This window comes from Lepidochelys kempii, chromosome 2, assembly GCF_965140285.1.
Source record: "Lepidochelys kempii isolate rLepKem1 chromosome 2, rLepKem1.hap1, whole genome shotgun sequence".
Lineage (NCBI taxonomy): Eukaryota > Metazoa > Chordata > Testudines > Cheloniidae > Lepidochelys > Lepidochelys kempii.
Genome location: NC_136381.1, coordinates 59,058,501 through 59,077,041, shown reverse-complemented (window position 1 = coordinate 59,077,041; position 18,541 = coordinate 59,058,501). Strand labels below are relative to the sequence as shown.

At 40.0% G+C, this 18,541-nt stretch overlaps 1 protein-coding gene across 3 annotated transcripts in view; it reads right to left on the bottom strand.

Annotated features, from left to right (window-relative positions):
- Positions 1-3,433: 3,433 nt before the first annotated feature.
- TRAM1 (translocation associated membrane protein 1) overlaps positions 3,434-18,541 on the bottom strand; it is a 30,087-nt gene continuing 14,979 nt past the window's right edge. For all 3 annotated transcript variants that reach the window (XM_073330877.1, XM_073330878.1, XM_073330880.2), the window contains exons 7-11: positions 14,250-14,320; positions 14,050-14,154; positions 12,951-13,094; positions 10,475-10,635; positions 3,434-4,086 (exon numbers count right to left, since the gene is read on the bottom strand). In XM_073330877.1, the coding sequence (XP_073186978.1) occupies positions 4,013-4,086; positions 10,475-10,635; positions 12,951-13,094; positions 14,050-14,154; positions 14,250-14,320 (555 nt within the window). In that variant the 3' untranslated portion in view covers positions 3,434-4,012. The remainder of the gene's footprint in view (positions 4,087-10,474; positions 10,636-12,950; positions 13,095-14,049; positions 14,155-14,249; positions 14,321-18,541) is intronic.

The window sequence follows — 18,541 nt, the reverse complement described above, 5'->3', positions numbered from 1 at the left end:
TGTTTAAAGAAAACTTTGTTTGATAGCATTCTATCTGGCAAGGAATCACTTAATTGTGGTTGTGAAATCTCTACGTCTTTATTGTTTTGCCTTTATGTCCCTGCTTCTCTATGGTTTACCTGTAGGGTTTCTGTCTGGTTATTTATGTCTGTCACATAAATGGTTTTGCAAGATTAAATCAACTAAGGTGGTAGGGCATGACTGGGTAGAAAATTATTTCACAATGTGTTAGGATTGGTCAAAGAATTATTTTGTAATATTTTAATAAAATGATTGGTTAAAGGCAGGGGTGGCCAACCTGTGGCTCCAGAGCCATAGGAACAGGATAAAGGTGGGTGCCCCTACAGTGTGTAGGTAACAACCTGGATGGATTATTTGAAGATGAACTCCATTAGGACAATTACCCTGTGGACTTTAGGTGCCTATGGCAGTTCATGACCGTTCAGTATCTGTCTTACATTCCCATTTTCTGTATAAAGAGAACATCTTAAGTCCAGCTACAGAGAAGAGCTGGTTTTCAGGCAGCATACTGACAAGGGAATAAAATTTGCAAGAATGTATTTAAGTGGTATCCAAATCCATATTAGATAGAACAAGAATTTAGGCTGGAAATGGGTACAATTTTCTCCTTATGGGATATATGGGAACTTACAATTAACATGGACAAAGCGTAAAGGTCTCCTGCAGCCTAGGAATAAACTTGTATTAGGGACAGGGACAGGAACAGACTAGATGATGGCATAGGTCTTGCCCTTTTCTAACGTCTGTGATTCCGTACCTATGAAAGGACACAGACAGACATCCAGATCCTTCCCCACTCTCATTCTTCACAGACACACTCCAGCCTGTTAGCCACTTGCTCAGACTCACAGCTGTAGCCCAATCACATAAATCACAGAGGACCTCAGAGTTTTCTCTGCTCCGGGATCAGCAACTCTGGTCTTCCAGCTCAGAGCCACAGAAACTAAGCAGGTTAAAAGTAGGTAACTTCTTGCACCCAATTTAGGTTAGGAAATAGAGCAGAACAAGGAAAAACAAATTACAAATGCCAACCGTATTTGTAAGACATGTTGCTAAGTCTGCACTAACTTTGCTCAGGTTTTGTAAATTCCAGATTACAACTGAAGGGACAAATACTGAGATCATGATTTGGAAGTCAGAAATTTAAGCCACTGAGAGTTCCCTGAGCAAAGCAAAAAGGGTCTTAATACATGAATTAAGAATGGGTGGCAGCGGACTGGAAATAGACTCATCAGGATCATATAGTCTTGTCATCTTGATCAGAATACTTTTGAAAAGACAATGGAGAGAAAACAAAGGCAATTACTTCTATAGTAAATCAGAAATACATTCTTCAAGATGCTACTTGGTCTTTCCTAGTTACAAGTCAGACAACTACTGCTAGCTTTCAGCACATTGGTTAAAAAAAATAAAATAATAATCCAAGGATACTTGGAACAATTGGGATCTGCCCATACCAGATAAGAAAATGACTACGCATATGGGGTGAATTTGGAAATGCGGCCCTTCTGAAAAATTAAAAGCCTTCCAAGAACATCCGTCAAGTGTGAGCAATGTTAGTAACCTCTACTAGCAGACAAAAGTACATAACTCTTCAGAGGATTTTGGAGGTGAAGGCAAAGTTTACGCTTTAAGGTGTAAATCTCAATCTTTCTGTAAGATCCTCAGAGTTTAAGGAATAATTTCTCTGGAAACCAGTTGATATTATAAACCCCAGGCTCCAATAAATCACTTTAGACAAAGCTCTAAATAATTATGTTCAGAATGGTAGCTAGTTAAATAAAAGGTGTTCATGCATCAGTAATCAGTACCTATGTTTCACTTCTGCTGACAGACGATTCCACTCGAAATTCCTCTGGGTGAAATTCTATGGCCTGTGATATGCAGTTCATCACAGTAGATGGTCATGATCATCCCTTCTCGTCTCAAGATCCATGGGGGGAAAAAAAGGCTACCAGGAGGTTGAGAGCTCTCTTCACCAGACTCCCCAGATAGCACCAAGATGGCCAAAAGAGGGCAAACTCTCAGATGACAGATTTGGAATCACACACGATTAGTGCTTTTAAACATTCTTGCCCTTTGGAACTGAAGTACAATCTTTGAACAAGGCAGCAAACTCAAAGAATGTCCTTGAGTTAAACATCAGACACAAAGCATGCTGGTCCTTGGAATGGAGATTTTACATGTATATTTATCACTTTTTGAACTCTGATCTTACAGTTTTATGATCAGATGCAATGGAATCTAAAAGTTAAAAACCAAAACATGATGTAGCTATTTCCATAATAAGACAAATTTCAGGGTATACAACCCCATAACAGGGCTACTACTGTAACCAGGTCCATGCTTGCCTGCAATTCTAAGCAGGGGGAGCTGTTGAAGCAACTGCATCAAGAATTAAGAGTCATGCTATACAAAATTTATGTCAAAATAGCTATACATTATTTAAGAGTGGATAATTAAGTGCAGCCCAAATTTTGTATCAGTATACAAAACAAAAAATTTATAAGCAACTAAAGGGGGAAAAAAAGACAGTGAATACAGTTTTTATTGTTATTTCATTGAGTCTCAGTTTAATATATTCAATTTATAATTGTAGGTATTTTGTTTCGCAGAGCTTAATATATTTCTCATAAGGGCTCCTATTTATCAATAAGTGGTCTAACAAAGGCTATCTAACTAGCAATTTCATTCAAGGTAAACTATTAAGTAGGTTTTTCTGGAACGAAATGAGTTGGGTTTATACATATTACAGACTACAAAGATAAGAACGCAAATATTAATTGCACATTCAACTGAAAATGTAATTTGGACAAACCTTTGCACTTAAAACTATGAAAAACAGGCAAAAATGGAAATTAAGTTACAATGGTCCTAATGGGAGCAAAGGTCACCAATAGTTCAATTTTAAAAAAAAACTTTGTAGCTTTTAAAAATATTTTTCCATCAAAAAATATATATGCAATACACTGAACTGTTTTCCCCAATAAGAGATGGAAACAACAAAAAAGAAGAAGAAAAAAAAAAGAAAGAAAAGCTAGGAAAGTTTGCCAGAACTTGATTCATTTGTTTAAACAAATTCCCTCCCCACAAAGCATTAAAAGATATTCTAAATTAAAAATCTGACCCATGAAAAAAAAAAGATGCACTCTAAAAATCAGATACAAAATGAGTTTTCAAAGCCGGGCTATGTCACCCTAGTACTCTGCGATAGGCACAGGTATAAGCTCAGTTGTGAGTTATTTTATTAACTTAAAGTAGCACTATGCAAATTACTCTTCTCTGTACACACATTCTCTGTTTTCCATTTTTAAAGAGCTAAAGCTACATCAGAAAGATTTTGTTCCTTACAAGTATTTTATACAAGAGATTTCCAGCCAACTTAGACAATAAGACACTGCAATGTTTCCAATCAGTTAGATTTTGTTTTAATGACACGGCCATTTCTTAAAACGAACGCAGCTATTACCTACAAAATAACGCACATTAATTTTCATGGTCTTACAAAACCAGTGCTGAGCTGCAAATCTGATTCAAAGTAACATACTGAACATTTGAGAATATCTAAAAACAGATATTAAATTTTTTACTTCAATTTTGCAACACTTCTTGAAGAACTTGAAAAATATGACGTTGCTGTAACAAGATATTACCAAGATTATAAAAACTGGAAGGAATAATACACTGTATCACTGATCCTCAGTAAGTGGAATTCTGATTAATATTAATCACACTAAGTGTTTAAAAAAGTGTTCAAGGTTATTTAAAAAGTGTTGTGGCCCCCTAAACAGTTGAAAACAAATAACCTTCCCACTCTTTCTTTAAAGTCAAAATGTTTTTTAAAAAAAACAAGTCTCACAAAACAATAGCAATAATCAAAAAGCATGAATTGTATTTTTGTATCAGTAAGATCTCTAGTGCTGAAGGGCTTTTCATAGTAAAAAGCAGATTCTTTGGGGACATTAGTCAGTTAACTTAATAAAATTCAGTTTTATGATGATTTTTCCTTCCTGCTACGAGGCGAGTCTGCTCCATTTGAGGTTACTGTTCCATTTACTCCATTTTCTACGAACAAGAAAAAAAAATTGATTTTCCAAGCCAAATAACATTTTATATTTTATTATCTTTCAGTCGTTTCTAAGTCAACATACAGCTTTTGCATATTTTATTCTAACGTAAGTATTACTCTGCTAAATGCTGTCTTAAGAGACTTTCATGATGCAATAATTGCAATAGCTTAAAAGTGTTGTGTAAAAAAAGTCTGTTTTACATAGTTTGCAGAAAAGATTTTAAAATATAGACTGATTTTGAGTTCTGAACTCCTAGTAACCAAGATATCCAACTTTACAGAGGAAGGGTTCTAAAGAGATAATCCCAATACAATCTTTTAGAAACTCAAACCTTTTGCTTTTCCGCAATGTGTGGAGAATACATAGTGTAGTACAGCAAAAAGCTTTACTGGCATTCACCTGGTATGACTTACAAAAGTCACTCATGGATTCACCTTTCTTAAGTAATGTATCCATTCCAAATTTATGTTAACAAAACACTTCTACCACACCATCAAATACACCTAATAATGTATACAGTATAATATGTGCAGTTTGTAAATATATGTTTGTATTAGTGATCTTTTCTCCTGCATCTTTCTCTGTAAACTTTTCTTCCATGTGACGTGCCAATGGAAAGTTGCTGGATTGTTAGTTTATTGTAAAGCAAAAGCCATATGCATACATCTAAGTACATTTTTAAACCCCTTATAAATTAGCCAAAAGATTGTGTTTACCAGTACACAAAGGCAGATCTGTGACCTGAAAACTATGCCCCTGCCGAAATTCAAGCTGTCATAATCTCCCCTACTGGAATACTTAAACTGTTCAAGAGATTGCAATGTTGAATTTTCTTTTCTTTGTTAAATCATGGCAAGAGTAGTTGTTCCCCATTCTCTTTGTTCTTGAAAATGCCTGAAATATTTGCTCAGACAGACATTCTGAAAAATTTAGTTTGAGAAAATTCCATCCTGGAAGGCTACAGAGTTTGAGGAAGTTCTAGTCATCCAAAAATGACCTTTCAGAACAAAAGCACTTATGCAACCTTAAAAGTAGAAAATGTAGCTCCTAAAAACAAACCCAAGATTCATCCAGCTCCCAAGCCATCTCTCTAATATGTGTCTAACAACAGGCTTTGGAAATTAAGCCTTTTTAACCCTTGACTGTCCAATGATAGGGTTTCCTTAGGCTATGGATTTCTTAAACCCGCTGTATCCTTGCAATTAAGTTAGGTACATTCTGCAATGTAAACCACATTAGACAACATCTGTCTGCAGATGCAGGCAAAATGCCATAGAGACTTCAAATTCCTTTTCCTTTTCAAACTGCTTTCCACACCACCACTACTGTCTGGTACTTTCCTACACTAACTCTGGCACGGTGAATCCTAAAAAGACAACACTTGCCATCTAAGTGATGTTTCATTGTTGCATCCTAGAATCCTCAACAGAAGGAGCAGCAGCAACATCACAGAACTGGGAATATTCATGTGGTCTTTGCCTCAAGGCAACCACCAACATGACCACTAAAACACCCAGGAGCAGACAAGTGTACAGTCCCAATAATCACATCCATAAAGTTGACCGGTACAGCAGTCATCCGCAACCAGCTCAAGCTCCTACAGAGCTTGCATTCAACAAGCCCTATATCACTCCAATTTCAGATTAAACACTCAATTTTGCCTGAATCACAGGTAACTAGCTATAGCACTCTGCCCTACTGGTCCCCTATTGGCTTGCTCCTGGCTTTAGCTGAAATAAGTAAAACCGAAAAGAAGAAGAAGAAGGAGGGAAAAAAAAGGGACCTGGAGTCATATACTCTCTCGCACAGGGTGAAAAGAGCTGGGACCAAATCTCTGTAGCACCAGGACCTGCCACACCACTTTCTGCCCTTTTCCCAGTGGAAGGGTGACATACACCAATAAACCCATCTAGTCCCAACCCCACACCAAAGCCTCAATCTCACTACATGTATATTTTCATTCTACAGCTGTTTCTGACACACGCAGATGATGTTGGCAGGTGTGGGGTTTGGGGCACTCAAGCACCTGTGCTTAATACATACCCCTGCTATGCCTGAGCAGCTTTAAATCTTCATAATGGAGATAAGGTTGTGGAAAATATCAAAAGGAAGGAAAGTCACATTTGGGAGGGTTTTAATACACTTTTCCCTTTAATTTGTTGTTGTTCTCCCATGGTTTTTACACATAGCAATAAGACAGACAAAAATTAAATGGGAAAAGTAGCTGTAAACCCTCCAAAATGGACTGTGGGCCTCCAGCGTAACTATAACATCTAAAATCACTTTATTTTGTGAAATACCCACAATTCAAGTTAAGTGTCTCTTTATGTTGTTCTCATGATATATGTATTTACCAACTAATAGCCACCTTGAAGTTTGTGTTGTAACTCACCTACATTACACATAGTAGGGTACTACAGTGATTTAAGTTATTGAATTGTATTATGATTTAAATCACTTGATTTTAAAAAGTCATTAAGACAGGTTGAATCTTTGCAAAACTAATTAGATCACAATTTAAATAAACTGAGGTTTTTTGTTAGTTTGATTTTTGTAAAATACCAGTACTGGAAGAGTATCTTACTCAAATTTTATAAAACTACGGAAAAAAATTACTGCATTAATATTACCAGTGAGAATTATTTAAACTTTCAATACAGCAGAATTGTGATTAAAAAAAAAAGCAAACAAAAACAAAATCATACAGACTAAAATTTACAAAATTAGGAGCCTAAAGTTAGGGTCCTAAGCAGCATGGAAGCACAAATCCCATTTACTTTAACCTGCAAACCCAGCTGGAAGAACCTGTTATTTACTTAAACAAAAAGATATAATTAGAGAGCATAAAGTCTCACATCACACTAGAACTTGACTTGGTGGGATAACTCACATGACTGGAGTACTGTCATGGATGGTTATAAACTGTTCAGGAAGGACAGGCAGGGCAGAAAAGGTGGGGGAGTAGCACTGTATGTAAGGGAGCAGTATGACTGCTCAGAGCTCCGGTACGAAACTGCAGAAAAACCTGAGTGTCACTGGATTAAGTTTAGAAGTGTGAGCAACAAGAGTGATGTAGTGGTGGGAGTCTGCTACAGACCACCAGACCAGGGGGATGAGGTGGATGAGGCTTTCTTCTGGCAGCTCGCAGCAGCTACTAGATCGCACGCCCTGGTTCTCATGGGTGACTTTAATTTTCCTGATATCTGCTGGGAGAGCAATACAGCGGTGCATAGACAATCCAGGAAGTTTTTGGAAAGCATAGGGGACAAATTCCTGGTGCAAGTGCTGGAGGAACCAACTAGGGGCAGAGCTCTTCTTGACCTGCTGCTCACAAACCGGGAAGAATTGGTGGGGGAAGCAAAAGTGGATGGGAATCTGGGAGGCAGTGACCACGAGTTGGTTGAGTTCAGGATCCTGACACAGGGAAGAAAGGTAAGCAGCAGGATACGGACCCTGGACTTCAGGAAAGCAGACTTCGACTCCCTCAGGGAGCGGATGGGTAGGATCCCCTGGGGGACTAACATGAAGGGGAAAGGAGTCCAGGAGAGCTGGCTGTATTTCAAGGAATCCCTGTTGAGGTTACAGGGACAAACCATCCCGATGTGTCGAAAGAATAGTAAATATGGCAGGTGACCAGCTTGGCTTAACGGTGAAATCCTAGCGGATCTTAAACATAAAAAAGCTTACAAGAAGTGGAAGGTTGGACATATGACCAGGGAAGAGTATAAAAATATTGCTCGGGCATGTAGGAATGAAATCAGGAGGGCCAAATCGCATCTGGAGCTGCAGCTAACGAGAGATGTCAAGAGTAACAAGAAGGGTTTCTTCAGGTATGCTGGCAACAAGAAGAAAGCCAAGGAAAGTGTGGGCCCCTTACTGAATGAGGGACGCAACCTAGTGACAGAGGATGTGGAAAAAGCTAATGTACTCAATGCTTTTTTTGCCTCTGTCTTCATGAACAAGGTCAGCTCCCAGACTGCTGCGCTGGGCACCACAACACGGGGAATAGATGGCCAGCCCTCTGTGGAGAAAGAGGTGGTTAGGGACTATTTAGAAAAGCTGGACGTGCACAAGTCCATGGGGCCGGACGAGTTGCATCCGAGAGTGCTAAAGGAATTGGCAGTTGTGATTGCAGAGCCATTGGCCATTATCTTTGAAAACTCGTGGCGAACGGGGGAAGTCCCGGATGACTGGAAAAAGGCTAATGTAGTGCCAATCTTTAAAAAAGGGAAGACGGAGGATCCTGGGAACTACAGGCCAGTCAGCCTCACCTCAGTCCCCGGAAAAATCATGGAGCGGGTCCTCAAAGAATCAAGCACTTACATGAGAGGAAAGTGATCAGGAACAGTCAACATGGATTCACCAAGGGAAGGTCATGCCTGACTAATCTAATCGCCTTCTATGATGAGATTACTGGTTCTGTGGATGAAGGGAAAGCAGTGGATGTATTGTTTCTTGACTTTAGCAAAGCTTTTGACACGGTCTCCCACAGTATTCTTGTCAGCAAGTTAAAGAAGTATGGGCTGGATGAATGCACTATAAGGTGGGTAGAAAGTTGGCTAGATTGTCGGGCTCAAAGGGTAGTGATCAATGGCTCCATGTCCAGTTGGCAGCCGGTATCAAGTGGAGTACCCCAAGGGTCGGTTCTGGGGCCGGTTTTGTTCAATATCTTCATAAATGATCTGGAGGATGGCGTGGTTTGCACTCTCAGCAAATTTGCGGATGATACTAAACTGGGAGGAGTGGTAGATACGCTGGAGGGCAGGGATAGGATACAGAGGGACCTAGACAAATTGGAGGATTGGGCCAAAAGAAATCTGATGAGGTTCAATAAGGATAAGTGCAGGGTCCTGCACTTAGGACAGAAGAACCCAATGCACAGCTACAGACTAGGGACCGAATGGCTAGGCAGCAGGTCTGCGGAAAAGGACCTAGGAGTGACAGTGGACGAGAAGCTGGATATGAGTCAGCAGTGTGCCCTTGTTGCCAAGAAGGCCAATGGCATTTTGGGATGTATAAGTAGGGGCATAGCGAGCAGATCGAGGGACGTGATCGTCCCCCTCTATTCGACATTGGTGAGGCCTCATCTGGAGTACCGTGTCCAGTTTTGGGCCCCACACTACAAGAAGGATGTGGATAAATTGGAGAGAGTCCAGCGAAGGGCAACAAAAATGATTAGGGGTCTGGAACACATGACTTATGAGGAGAGGCTGAGGGAACTGGGATTGTTTAGTCTGCAGAAGAGAAGAATGAGGGGGGATCTGAAGGCTGCTTTCAACTATCTGAGAGGTGGTTCCAGAGAGGATGGTTCTAGGACTATTCTCAGTGGTAGAAGAGGACAGAACAAGGAGTAACGGTCTCAAATTGCAGTGCGGGAGGTCTAAGTTGGATATTAGGAAAAACTTTTTCACTAGGAGGGTGGTGAAACACTGGAATGCGTTACCTAGGGAGGTGGTAGAATCTCCTTCCTTAGAAGTTTTTAAAGTCAGGCTTGATAAAGCCCTGGCTGGGATGATTTAATTGGGGATTGGTCCTGCTTCGAGCAGGGGGTTGGACTAGATGACCTCCTGAGGTCCCTTCCAACCCTGATATTCTATGATTCTGATTCCAACTAGGGCCAACTGTTCCCTTAGGCAAATTGCCTACCTATTGCTCGAGAACCAGAGGGGTGTAAATGTTAATCCACCCTAGTGTGTCATATGCTAACTGTCCTGCATGGACCCTGCTAGGATGCACCAGAAGTCCCCTTTACGTAGTGCCTGTTACATGGTATTACTTCAGGACTACACTAACAGGCACCAGTGAACTTGTAGTGCACACCAACAGGGTCCACGCAGGACAGTTAGCGCACGACAAGCTAGTGTGGATTAACATTTACACCCCTCTGGTACAAACTAAAGGGCCATGTACACAAAACCCAGAGTCACTTTTAAAAGAAATTCAAAAAGGATTACTCTCATGTAATTCAGGCCTAAGAGTGAGACAGGTAAAAGAGTGCAATTCAGAGGTGACCTTCAAAGTCTTAAAATAGCCACAGACTTTTAGATATCCCTTTAACGTAGCAAACTGGAACACATTACCTTAATTTTTAACAAGTTGGGTGGGTATTTGAGAGTCACCTTTGAAATACTCAGGTAATTTTATCTGGTATATTATTTTATATTATCTGGGTTATAAATAGCCAGTGAGAACATTTTCAAAGTTATTCCTCCTTGATCTCAACCACCAATATTAGTTTCCATCAGTATGAGTTTAAGTATCAAAACCAGAAACATCTCATTTCACACAGCAAACATACAACAGCACTTTACCCAATTATGCCAAATAAATTTTTCATATTGGTTTAACTCTATCCTCAGAAAGAAAAACCTTGCAATACAAACCTCGCTCTTTTTTGGATGGTCTGCCTTTAGTTGTTACAAATTTCTTCTTCAGTGACTGAGGCTGAGAAGAAGAATGTTCTCTCCACCTTCTAAGCTGGAAATTAATGAACTTCCACATCATAAAGGCTTGAGTTCCACAGATTGAGGACAGTACAATGATTCTATAAACAGATTTAAGACAGAGCAGAGGTAGTCATGTAAACAAGTATCAGAGGAAGGGATGTCAACAAGTTTGTCAAGTTTTGCAAACAGTTAACCCTCAAGGTTTGTACTTGTCAAGAGAAGCTGCCTGTTTGCTCTCCAAAGTATGTATAATTTCCTCAGACACATGAAAGCAATGATTCTTCTCAAAAGGCAACAAATCAGAAACTCTTCTCAATAGGCAAATACTGATTTTTCTCATGTGTTTTTATGAGGCACAAGTCAGTCTGGTTCTGACTTTACTTCCTTATTTTTTATTACCATTAAGAGACAGACGTTAGCACAGATATGGAAACAGGATTTAGCAAAAGAGCAAAATTAGAGTGGGAGACCTACAGAGGGTGGAGACTGGCCAAATGTGTAAATATGGAAGCAGTAGCAGCTTCGTGGCATGCTCTCTCCTTTTCCAGGTTTGTCAGAAAAGCTCCTCAGATTACCAGCGTGCTACGGTTGTGGGAAAAGGTGTGGATTGGCATTTTATTCCCTATGAAACTGTGAAGCAATTCCATAAGATGATCCTGATCCTAGCAGTATTTTCATACATTCCTTCCTCCACAAATTAAAATCCTGAAAGGTAGATGGTGCATAGTAGCCTACAGGATATGACAACAGGATGGCTCCTAATTGTGCCATGTTACTGCAGATGAAAAATACCTCGCAACAAGCAGTGAAGACTCTCTAGGCCCCTGAACAAGTGCCCTGTCCCTTTTATTGGTGCCTTCAGAACTTCAAGACTTCCCTGAAGAACCCACAGCTCACGTTCCCGGGTGAGGGAAGGGAAATGGTGACTGCTGCTTTCTTCTGCCTGAGAGGGTGATCTGTAGGTAACTCCATGTGTTATAGCTTGGTTTATTGGAGCTTACAAATTTTTTCTCAGTAGGATGCATCTAGAGGACAATCTACAGATTTTAAGACAGCTGAGAGACTTAAAACTTCTGTATCTATCAGAGGGTCCCTTTAAGCCTAAAATTGCACTTCTCTTGCAAGACAACCAACACTATAATCTACAGTAGTACAAGAATTCTTCAGTTAATAATTTTGTTGTGGAGGTGGGCAAATGCCTTACCACTGTGTTACCAAAGCTCTGGACTTAAGGATATGGGCTTTAAGTAAATAAATAAATGTCCTCAGTCTAATATGAATACAAAACATTCCAGAATATACATAACGTGTATTAAGTTTATTTTACTCCTGGGGAAATTCTGCGCCACTGCACACGTGCAGACACACATCCCCCCTGCAGATTCTCTTTGCTTTCCATAGAAAAATGGTTTCTGTGGGGAAGAAAAGAGAAACTGCACCAGTGCTCATTCACCCCTCCCTGCTGTTCCGGGAAAGCTGGGGGAAAAGTCACCGCAGCTGGGGGGGGGGTTGGGAAGAGGACGACAGAGATGGAGTTCCCCGTCCCCTGCATGGAGCAGCCGGGTCTGGGTCAAATCACCCCCAGAAATCTCGCCTGGCTGCAGGAAGCTCTACATTTGTGTGAATGAGTGTGTACACGTGAAGTAGCTGAAGCTCGGTGGGGTGGGGGTTCCAGGTGTGGGGGGGAAGGAGGTGAGGCTTGGTGGGGGGTGTCCGGCGGTCAGAGCAAGCAGCTCCCGGTACACAGTGACCCCTCCCCCACTTCCTGGCCCCATCATACCTCACTCATGGGGGGAGGGGTCACTGTGTGCTGCTCCCCATGCACTGAGCCTCACCCCCACCCCCCCACCTGGAACCCCCCACTGAGGCTCCCCCTGCATCAGAAGCTCCTTGCACCCAGAACCTCCCTGAGCCCCAGGCCTGGACCCCCACCCCAAAGAGACCCAACAATCTGCACCCTGACCCCTATAGCCAAACCCATTCCCCCAGCAGTCAGCCCCCAGCCGCTGAGACCTCACCACCTTCACCTGGACTTCCCTGCAGAGTTCCATTCCTCCTGCACCCAGAACCCCCATGCAGCCAGACACCCCCTGCACCTAGATCTCCCACAGAACTGCCTGCACCCAGATTCTGCCACACACACAACCCTGGTACTCTTCAGGGAATTCTGCACCAAAAAATTAAAAATTCTGCGAAGTTCCGCATATTTTGTCAAAACAACACAACAACAACAACAACAAAATGACACCATTTTCAATTATTTGCTGACAAGTATTTTGAAATAAATTACCAAAATAATTTAAAAGTGTGTGATTATAGTGTTATTTTGACAAAAAATGCAGATTTAAAAAATATTTTGGCGCAGAATTCCCTCAGGAGTAATATTTTAAAAAAGGGTTTCAATTTACCATACCTGATACCCAGAATGTTAAAATTTCCAGTAGTTAAATTCAGGTCCTGATTCTCTGCTCTTGCCAGGCCAAAGCCAACAGTGAGAACAGAGAGAATCAAAGTCAAAAGTCTTCCGAAAACAAAAAGACCAGCCCACAATGAAAACCTACAAAGAAAGTGCCAGAAGTCAGTAAATATGCATATTCACTACTTGGATTACATCAGAAAGCCATTAGTCTGACTGTCTATTTCCATTATGTGGGACTCTGTTTAGTAAGAGAAAACTATCAAGATTTCTTTAAAAATTAGGATTGATACTCAACATGAGATGTTACTGTTAATCTCCTTTCAATTCTCAACTGTTTTCACATTTACTAAAATAAAAATTCTAATAATTCTTTGAATAAGTACATTTCTGCAATAATTCTTGGTTTTTTTTTTTAATTACAGAAAAGAAGTGGTGCTAAAGACTATCACCATATTTAATACACATTAAGTTGGATTATAAACAGCATTGTCATTTATGCATAATTTTAAGGATCAGCATAAGTGAACACACTAGATATTATCCAACTTCAAAATGTTATCTAAAAGGATTACAAAGCTATAAAGTTGCTAATTGGGAGCTACTAATTTTGATGGTGAGCTAAACCTCAACTCTTGGCATTTAACCTCCATTTTCTACAGAGTGCAAAGCATGTTTAAAATCAATGACTGTGCCCCTTCATATTAAGGGAAACAATGAAAGTGATACTTTTTAGCAACTATGAATTTGAAGAATTTCATATGGAATTATGTCAAGTTTAACTGTGTTTGCTACATTAAATATCCCATTTCAATATAAAGTATATAATAAGAAACAGAATAGTGTTATATTAACAATTGCTTGAGTAGGCAATAGGGTAATACGAAATTATTTGTTTTATAGCATACAATTAAGGAGTAGTACTCTCTATTAGAAATACAGAAGTCACACTTCTGAAGGGCAAGCAAATTCTAATTGAACTCATTTTTTATTGTGGCTATTGTGCAGCCAAAATACAAACTTCTTATTGATCAGCTGCAAAAAGCTTGTGAGCCACAAAGTAGTTTCCTTTGTTAAAGTTATGATAAATACTTACCCTTTTTGATACTTTTCATCACTGAAGTAAAAGAGGCGGGAGATGTGGAAGAGAAATTCAACAAAGTAATGCAACACCAGAAGAACAAGTCCAAGACGGGTCAGGCTATCAAAACAAGAGCAAACCAAGTATTCAAACATTTTATGAAATAGTTATGGTAGCAGATAAATCCAGTGAAATTTAGCTTAAAACTGACTTACTTCAAAAAATAAGCTCCAGCAATATGAAAAAGATAAAGTCCAATGTAGACAAGCTGGCGAGGGATATCTTCCTATTAGACAGAAGAATGAATTAGTCTAAACTAATTGGGACACAATGTTTTCATGTTCACTGATTTTATAAATTTCATTTAGGCTGCTCAGACACCTTAATCCTTCCTTTCATAATATTATAGTGTCTGCCATGACTAGATTTGTTTGATTCTCTCAATTCCATACTGGTCTCATTCAGGAGTTTACCACTAACTAATCTATTTGTTATCTTAAGCATCCACCAGAATAAAGACGGGGGTGGGGGGATCAATTGTCAGATAAAAATCAGAGATGCTTGTCAAAGCAGCTCAAGTATTTTTCTTAAGGCAAATTTGAAAAATTATGCCTCTATTATATTTCATTTACATGTCCACTATCAATTAATGAATTCAAGAAATTTCATACAAATGCAATGCTAAGAATGCATCTGTTTTAGAATGCGAGATCCTCAAGATGCTTCCATTCCAGGATTCCATCCTCCTAGGCTGATCTGTATGCTGGCAGCAGAGTGAGTTTTTTATTAGAAATGATACCAGTATATGTGCTGGCACTTCAAGTTAGGCTTTTAACTGGTTCCATTTTGATGATGCCACATGGAAGTTAAATAGTAGAGAGGAAGAGATTGAATAGGCAGGAGGAAGAGACAAGATTAAGATTAGGGCCAGAGAGAGTGAAAGCAGAGAGAGCAATTTAAGAATCATTATAAACCATTGGCAAATATTAAAGAATCACCCCTATGACCATACACGACACACCATTATGTATCACTGGAGTATAATACAAGTCATGTCCTTAAAGAGCTACACACAATGTACAGGACACCGACATTTCAGAGAAACTCTACATTTGTGGATGAGCTTCCTCTACAGATTGAGTCAAGTATTTCAGTTTTCACTTGTACATATTATATAGCAGTGGAAATTGTGAAAAATCCATCCAGCAAGAGCTACATTAAACAGACTTGTATTCTCATTTCAAATCAAGTTAGCATGTGCAAATCTGTGTGTATGCCATAACACCTAGTGAGATACAAAAATCTAGCTAGAGCATTTGTGATGTTATCAAATTAAAATATAACCATATAGATCATTGTTGCAACCACTGTTATATATTTACAGCAAATCTTGTACACAGCTTGTCAAGTGAGGTGTCTATGAAAAGATGATGATTTGCTGGTTATGATTATGCTATCTGTATGCATGTATCATTTCTGTATTTGAAGTTTTAAGTATTGGCTCTATTCCTGGATTTCATATGTTGGCTCCTGGGGTACCACCCACAAGGTAGCTAGCCAGCACATCTTGGAGAGACTATTCAAATTAAGTGGCTCATATAGAAACACTTGGTTGAAAATGGACCCTGGGAGATGCCCATCTACACTAAGTGGACTGACATGTAAACGTGCTGTCTGGAGCGTAGCTAATGGCTTCCTACAATGACTGTAGGGAATTGCACATGAACATGTGACTTGCCCATGTGACTCCAAACTCCATCTTGTTGCTGTAATTTTCCATAGTAAGAACAATGTGATGCCCTCCACCTGGCAAAAACTATAAAAGGCCCTGGAAACACCTCCATTTTGTCTTCAATCTTGCTTCCTGCCTCTGGAGGAACTTTGCCACAAACTGAAGCTCTGAACAAAGGGCTGAATGACCCATCCAGCTGTGCATGTACTCTGGAGACTTAAGTCAGCAGTTTATTCCACCACTACAAGCCTGAACCAAGAACTTTGCAATTATTGTATGTATTTGATTATTTTAACCAATTTTAACTCTCACCTTTCTTTCTTTCTATGAATAAGCCTTTAGATTTTAGATACTAAAGGATTGGCAACAGTGCGATTTTTGGGTAATATCTAAATTATATATGGACCCAGGTGTGTGGCTGGTCCTTTGGGATCAGCAGAACCTATTATTTGATGAGACTAATTATAAAGAACCACTCATCTCTGAATCCAGTGTTTTTGGTGGTGACATAACCAGAATGCCCAAGGAAACTGCTTTTATGACTTCTTGTTAGCCAGTGTGGTAAAAAAAAAGTTTACTGTGGTTGCTGGTTTGGTATATCCTATGGGGGATTAGCCACCAGTCTTGGGGTGTATCTGCCCTATTTCTCAGCAGTTAGTCCTAAATTTGGCATCCTCGGTTGTGACCCACTGAGGTATGGTTATAGCATGACCTTCCCAAAATGGTCTGATGGAAAAGAATAAGAAAATTACCTTTATTATTGTAACAGGCATTTTTAAGACTCATACTCTTAATACATGGCAAGCAAAATTTTTGCAAGCTAGAATTCTAGATCTGTTCACTGTCCAGCAGGGAAATACCACATGCCATGCCTCCTTATTAGGTGTCACCATACTCCTCCTCCTTTAAATGACAGCTGCTGTCTGAAGTGAAAGGTGGAAAGTTACATGCATAGAGAAGACATACACTTCAGGCTCTGCAAGGGGTGAGGATCTATAACTTCTGAAAATAAGAATTAAAGCTAAGTTTTGTTTTCTTCATATGTAAGGAGACAACAGCCAACTCACTCACTAAAAGCTGCATCAGAAAGAAACATATCACACAGGGTATAGGATGGCTCATGGTGAAGTAACACCAATGGCACAATACAGCAGATATTCTTTTAAAAAAGCAAATTAACAAGATAAGAGGTGATTTGTTTTTTGATGTATCACCACCAATATGGTGGAATATCCATCTAATGGAGAATAGCCAATACAGACACAAGGTAACAGCTCAGTTCCTTCTCCTCCTCCTGGGTGACAACAGTTTCCAGAACTGGAAAAAAATACAGCTAGCATACACTCCCCTACTTAAGTCATTTTGTCTGAGCTTGATGGCCCACTGGGATGTCCGGAGTGGGTGTCGCCACAAAAAAACCTCACTTGAAATTCCAGTAAGAGTAACTTTGGATAAGCCAAAATGGGCTAGATTAAAGTGATGGGTGAGGGGAAAGACCAGCCCTGAGCCCACTAGGGTGAATGGAGATCCCTCCCGTAAGACCACTCAAGAAGGCATGGGCCCAGTATCAGGTGGTGGCCCAGTACAGCTCTATCCAGTAAATGCAGTAGAATGGTCACTGTTCTGGTAACTTGTGAAAACTGTCTCTGTAAATAAATTGAACAGCTGTCTTGTCAAAATTGAACGAAATAGAAGTATTGCAAATGTTAGGCCTCAAACTTCCATATTTGCAAAATGCAAGCCTTGCAAAAATAAAGCTTACGCTTGTGACTTGTGGTCAGGAAACGAGGCGACCAGATAGCGATTTATGCTGACTCATATGTACTTATCGATCCAAAATTACCCACATTCAAAATCTAATTGGCTACAAAAAATAAATAGGCCTAAAAATTAAATATGCATCAATTATACAATTAGGGCAACCACATAAACAATGTGGCCCACCCTGATTGGTTGGGCTATTCTAAAACACGGCCGTCAGACCAGATAAAAAGACGAAGGCACGGGGGGAAGAGGGGGGAGAGAGAGTGTGTGTGTGTTGGTCGTACCTGACCCACACCCCCTGAACTGAAGGGACGTGTGCTTCTCGACTGTCTGTACCTGGCCAGTGTGGAAAATGGCCGACTGAAGGGTAATGTATTTTTCGGACAAATGCAGGGTAAGTCTATGGAGTAAAGAAGTCTGGTCGCTCAAGCTGAACTGATCATAATCGTATTGATACTGTAGTACAAAATCAATAGTAGATGGCTGATGCATAATAGCTTTGCATGTGTTATTGCTTGTCTTTTACATAGTCCTAGCAAATGCATGTAGCGCTGTTGTTCGTCAGCTTTATGTTGCATTTTACACCAGGAATATAGAGCTGGTGAATAATAGCTTTACCTATGCTTGTCTTCGGGGCTTTTATTATAACCTGCCAGGACCAGCATATGTAGAGTCCTGTTCAGGAACTCACAAATGGTCCACAATATTACTTGTACTAGCGCTTGTCTTTAATATAATCTGCCTTTTGTATTAATTCTTATTCTGTGCTGGTCTTTGGTTTTCCTTTTCTTGTTTTGTTTATGCTGTTATAGTCGAAAATCATGAAAAGCCTTCCTTGAGCAATAATCAGTAATTCTTACTTATTTTATACAGACACCACTTAACCTCATTACAACTGTGGTAGGTGGTGGGAAGTAGCGAACACCCTGGGGTGAAATAGGGCCCCGAGGCGTGCCTCCTTCTTCCTTTATCTCTGCAGTCTCCTCAAAGATCTGCTGGATAATCACTTTG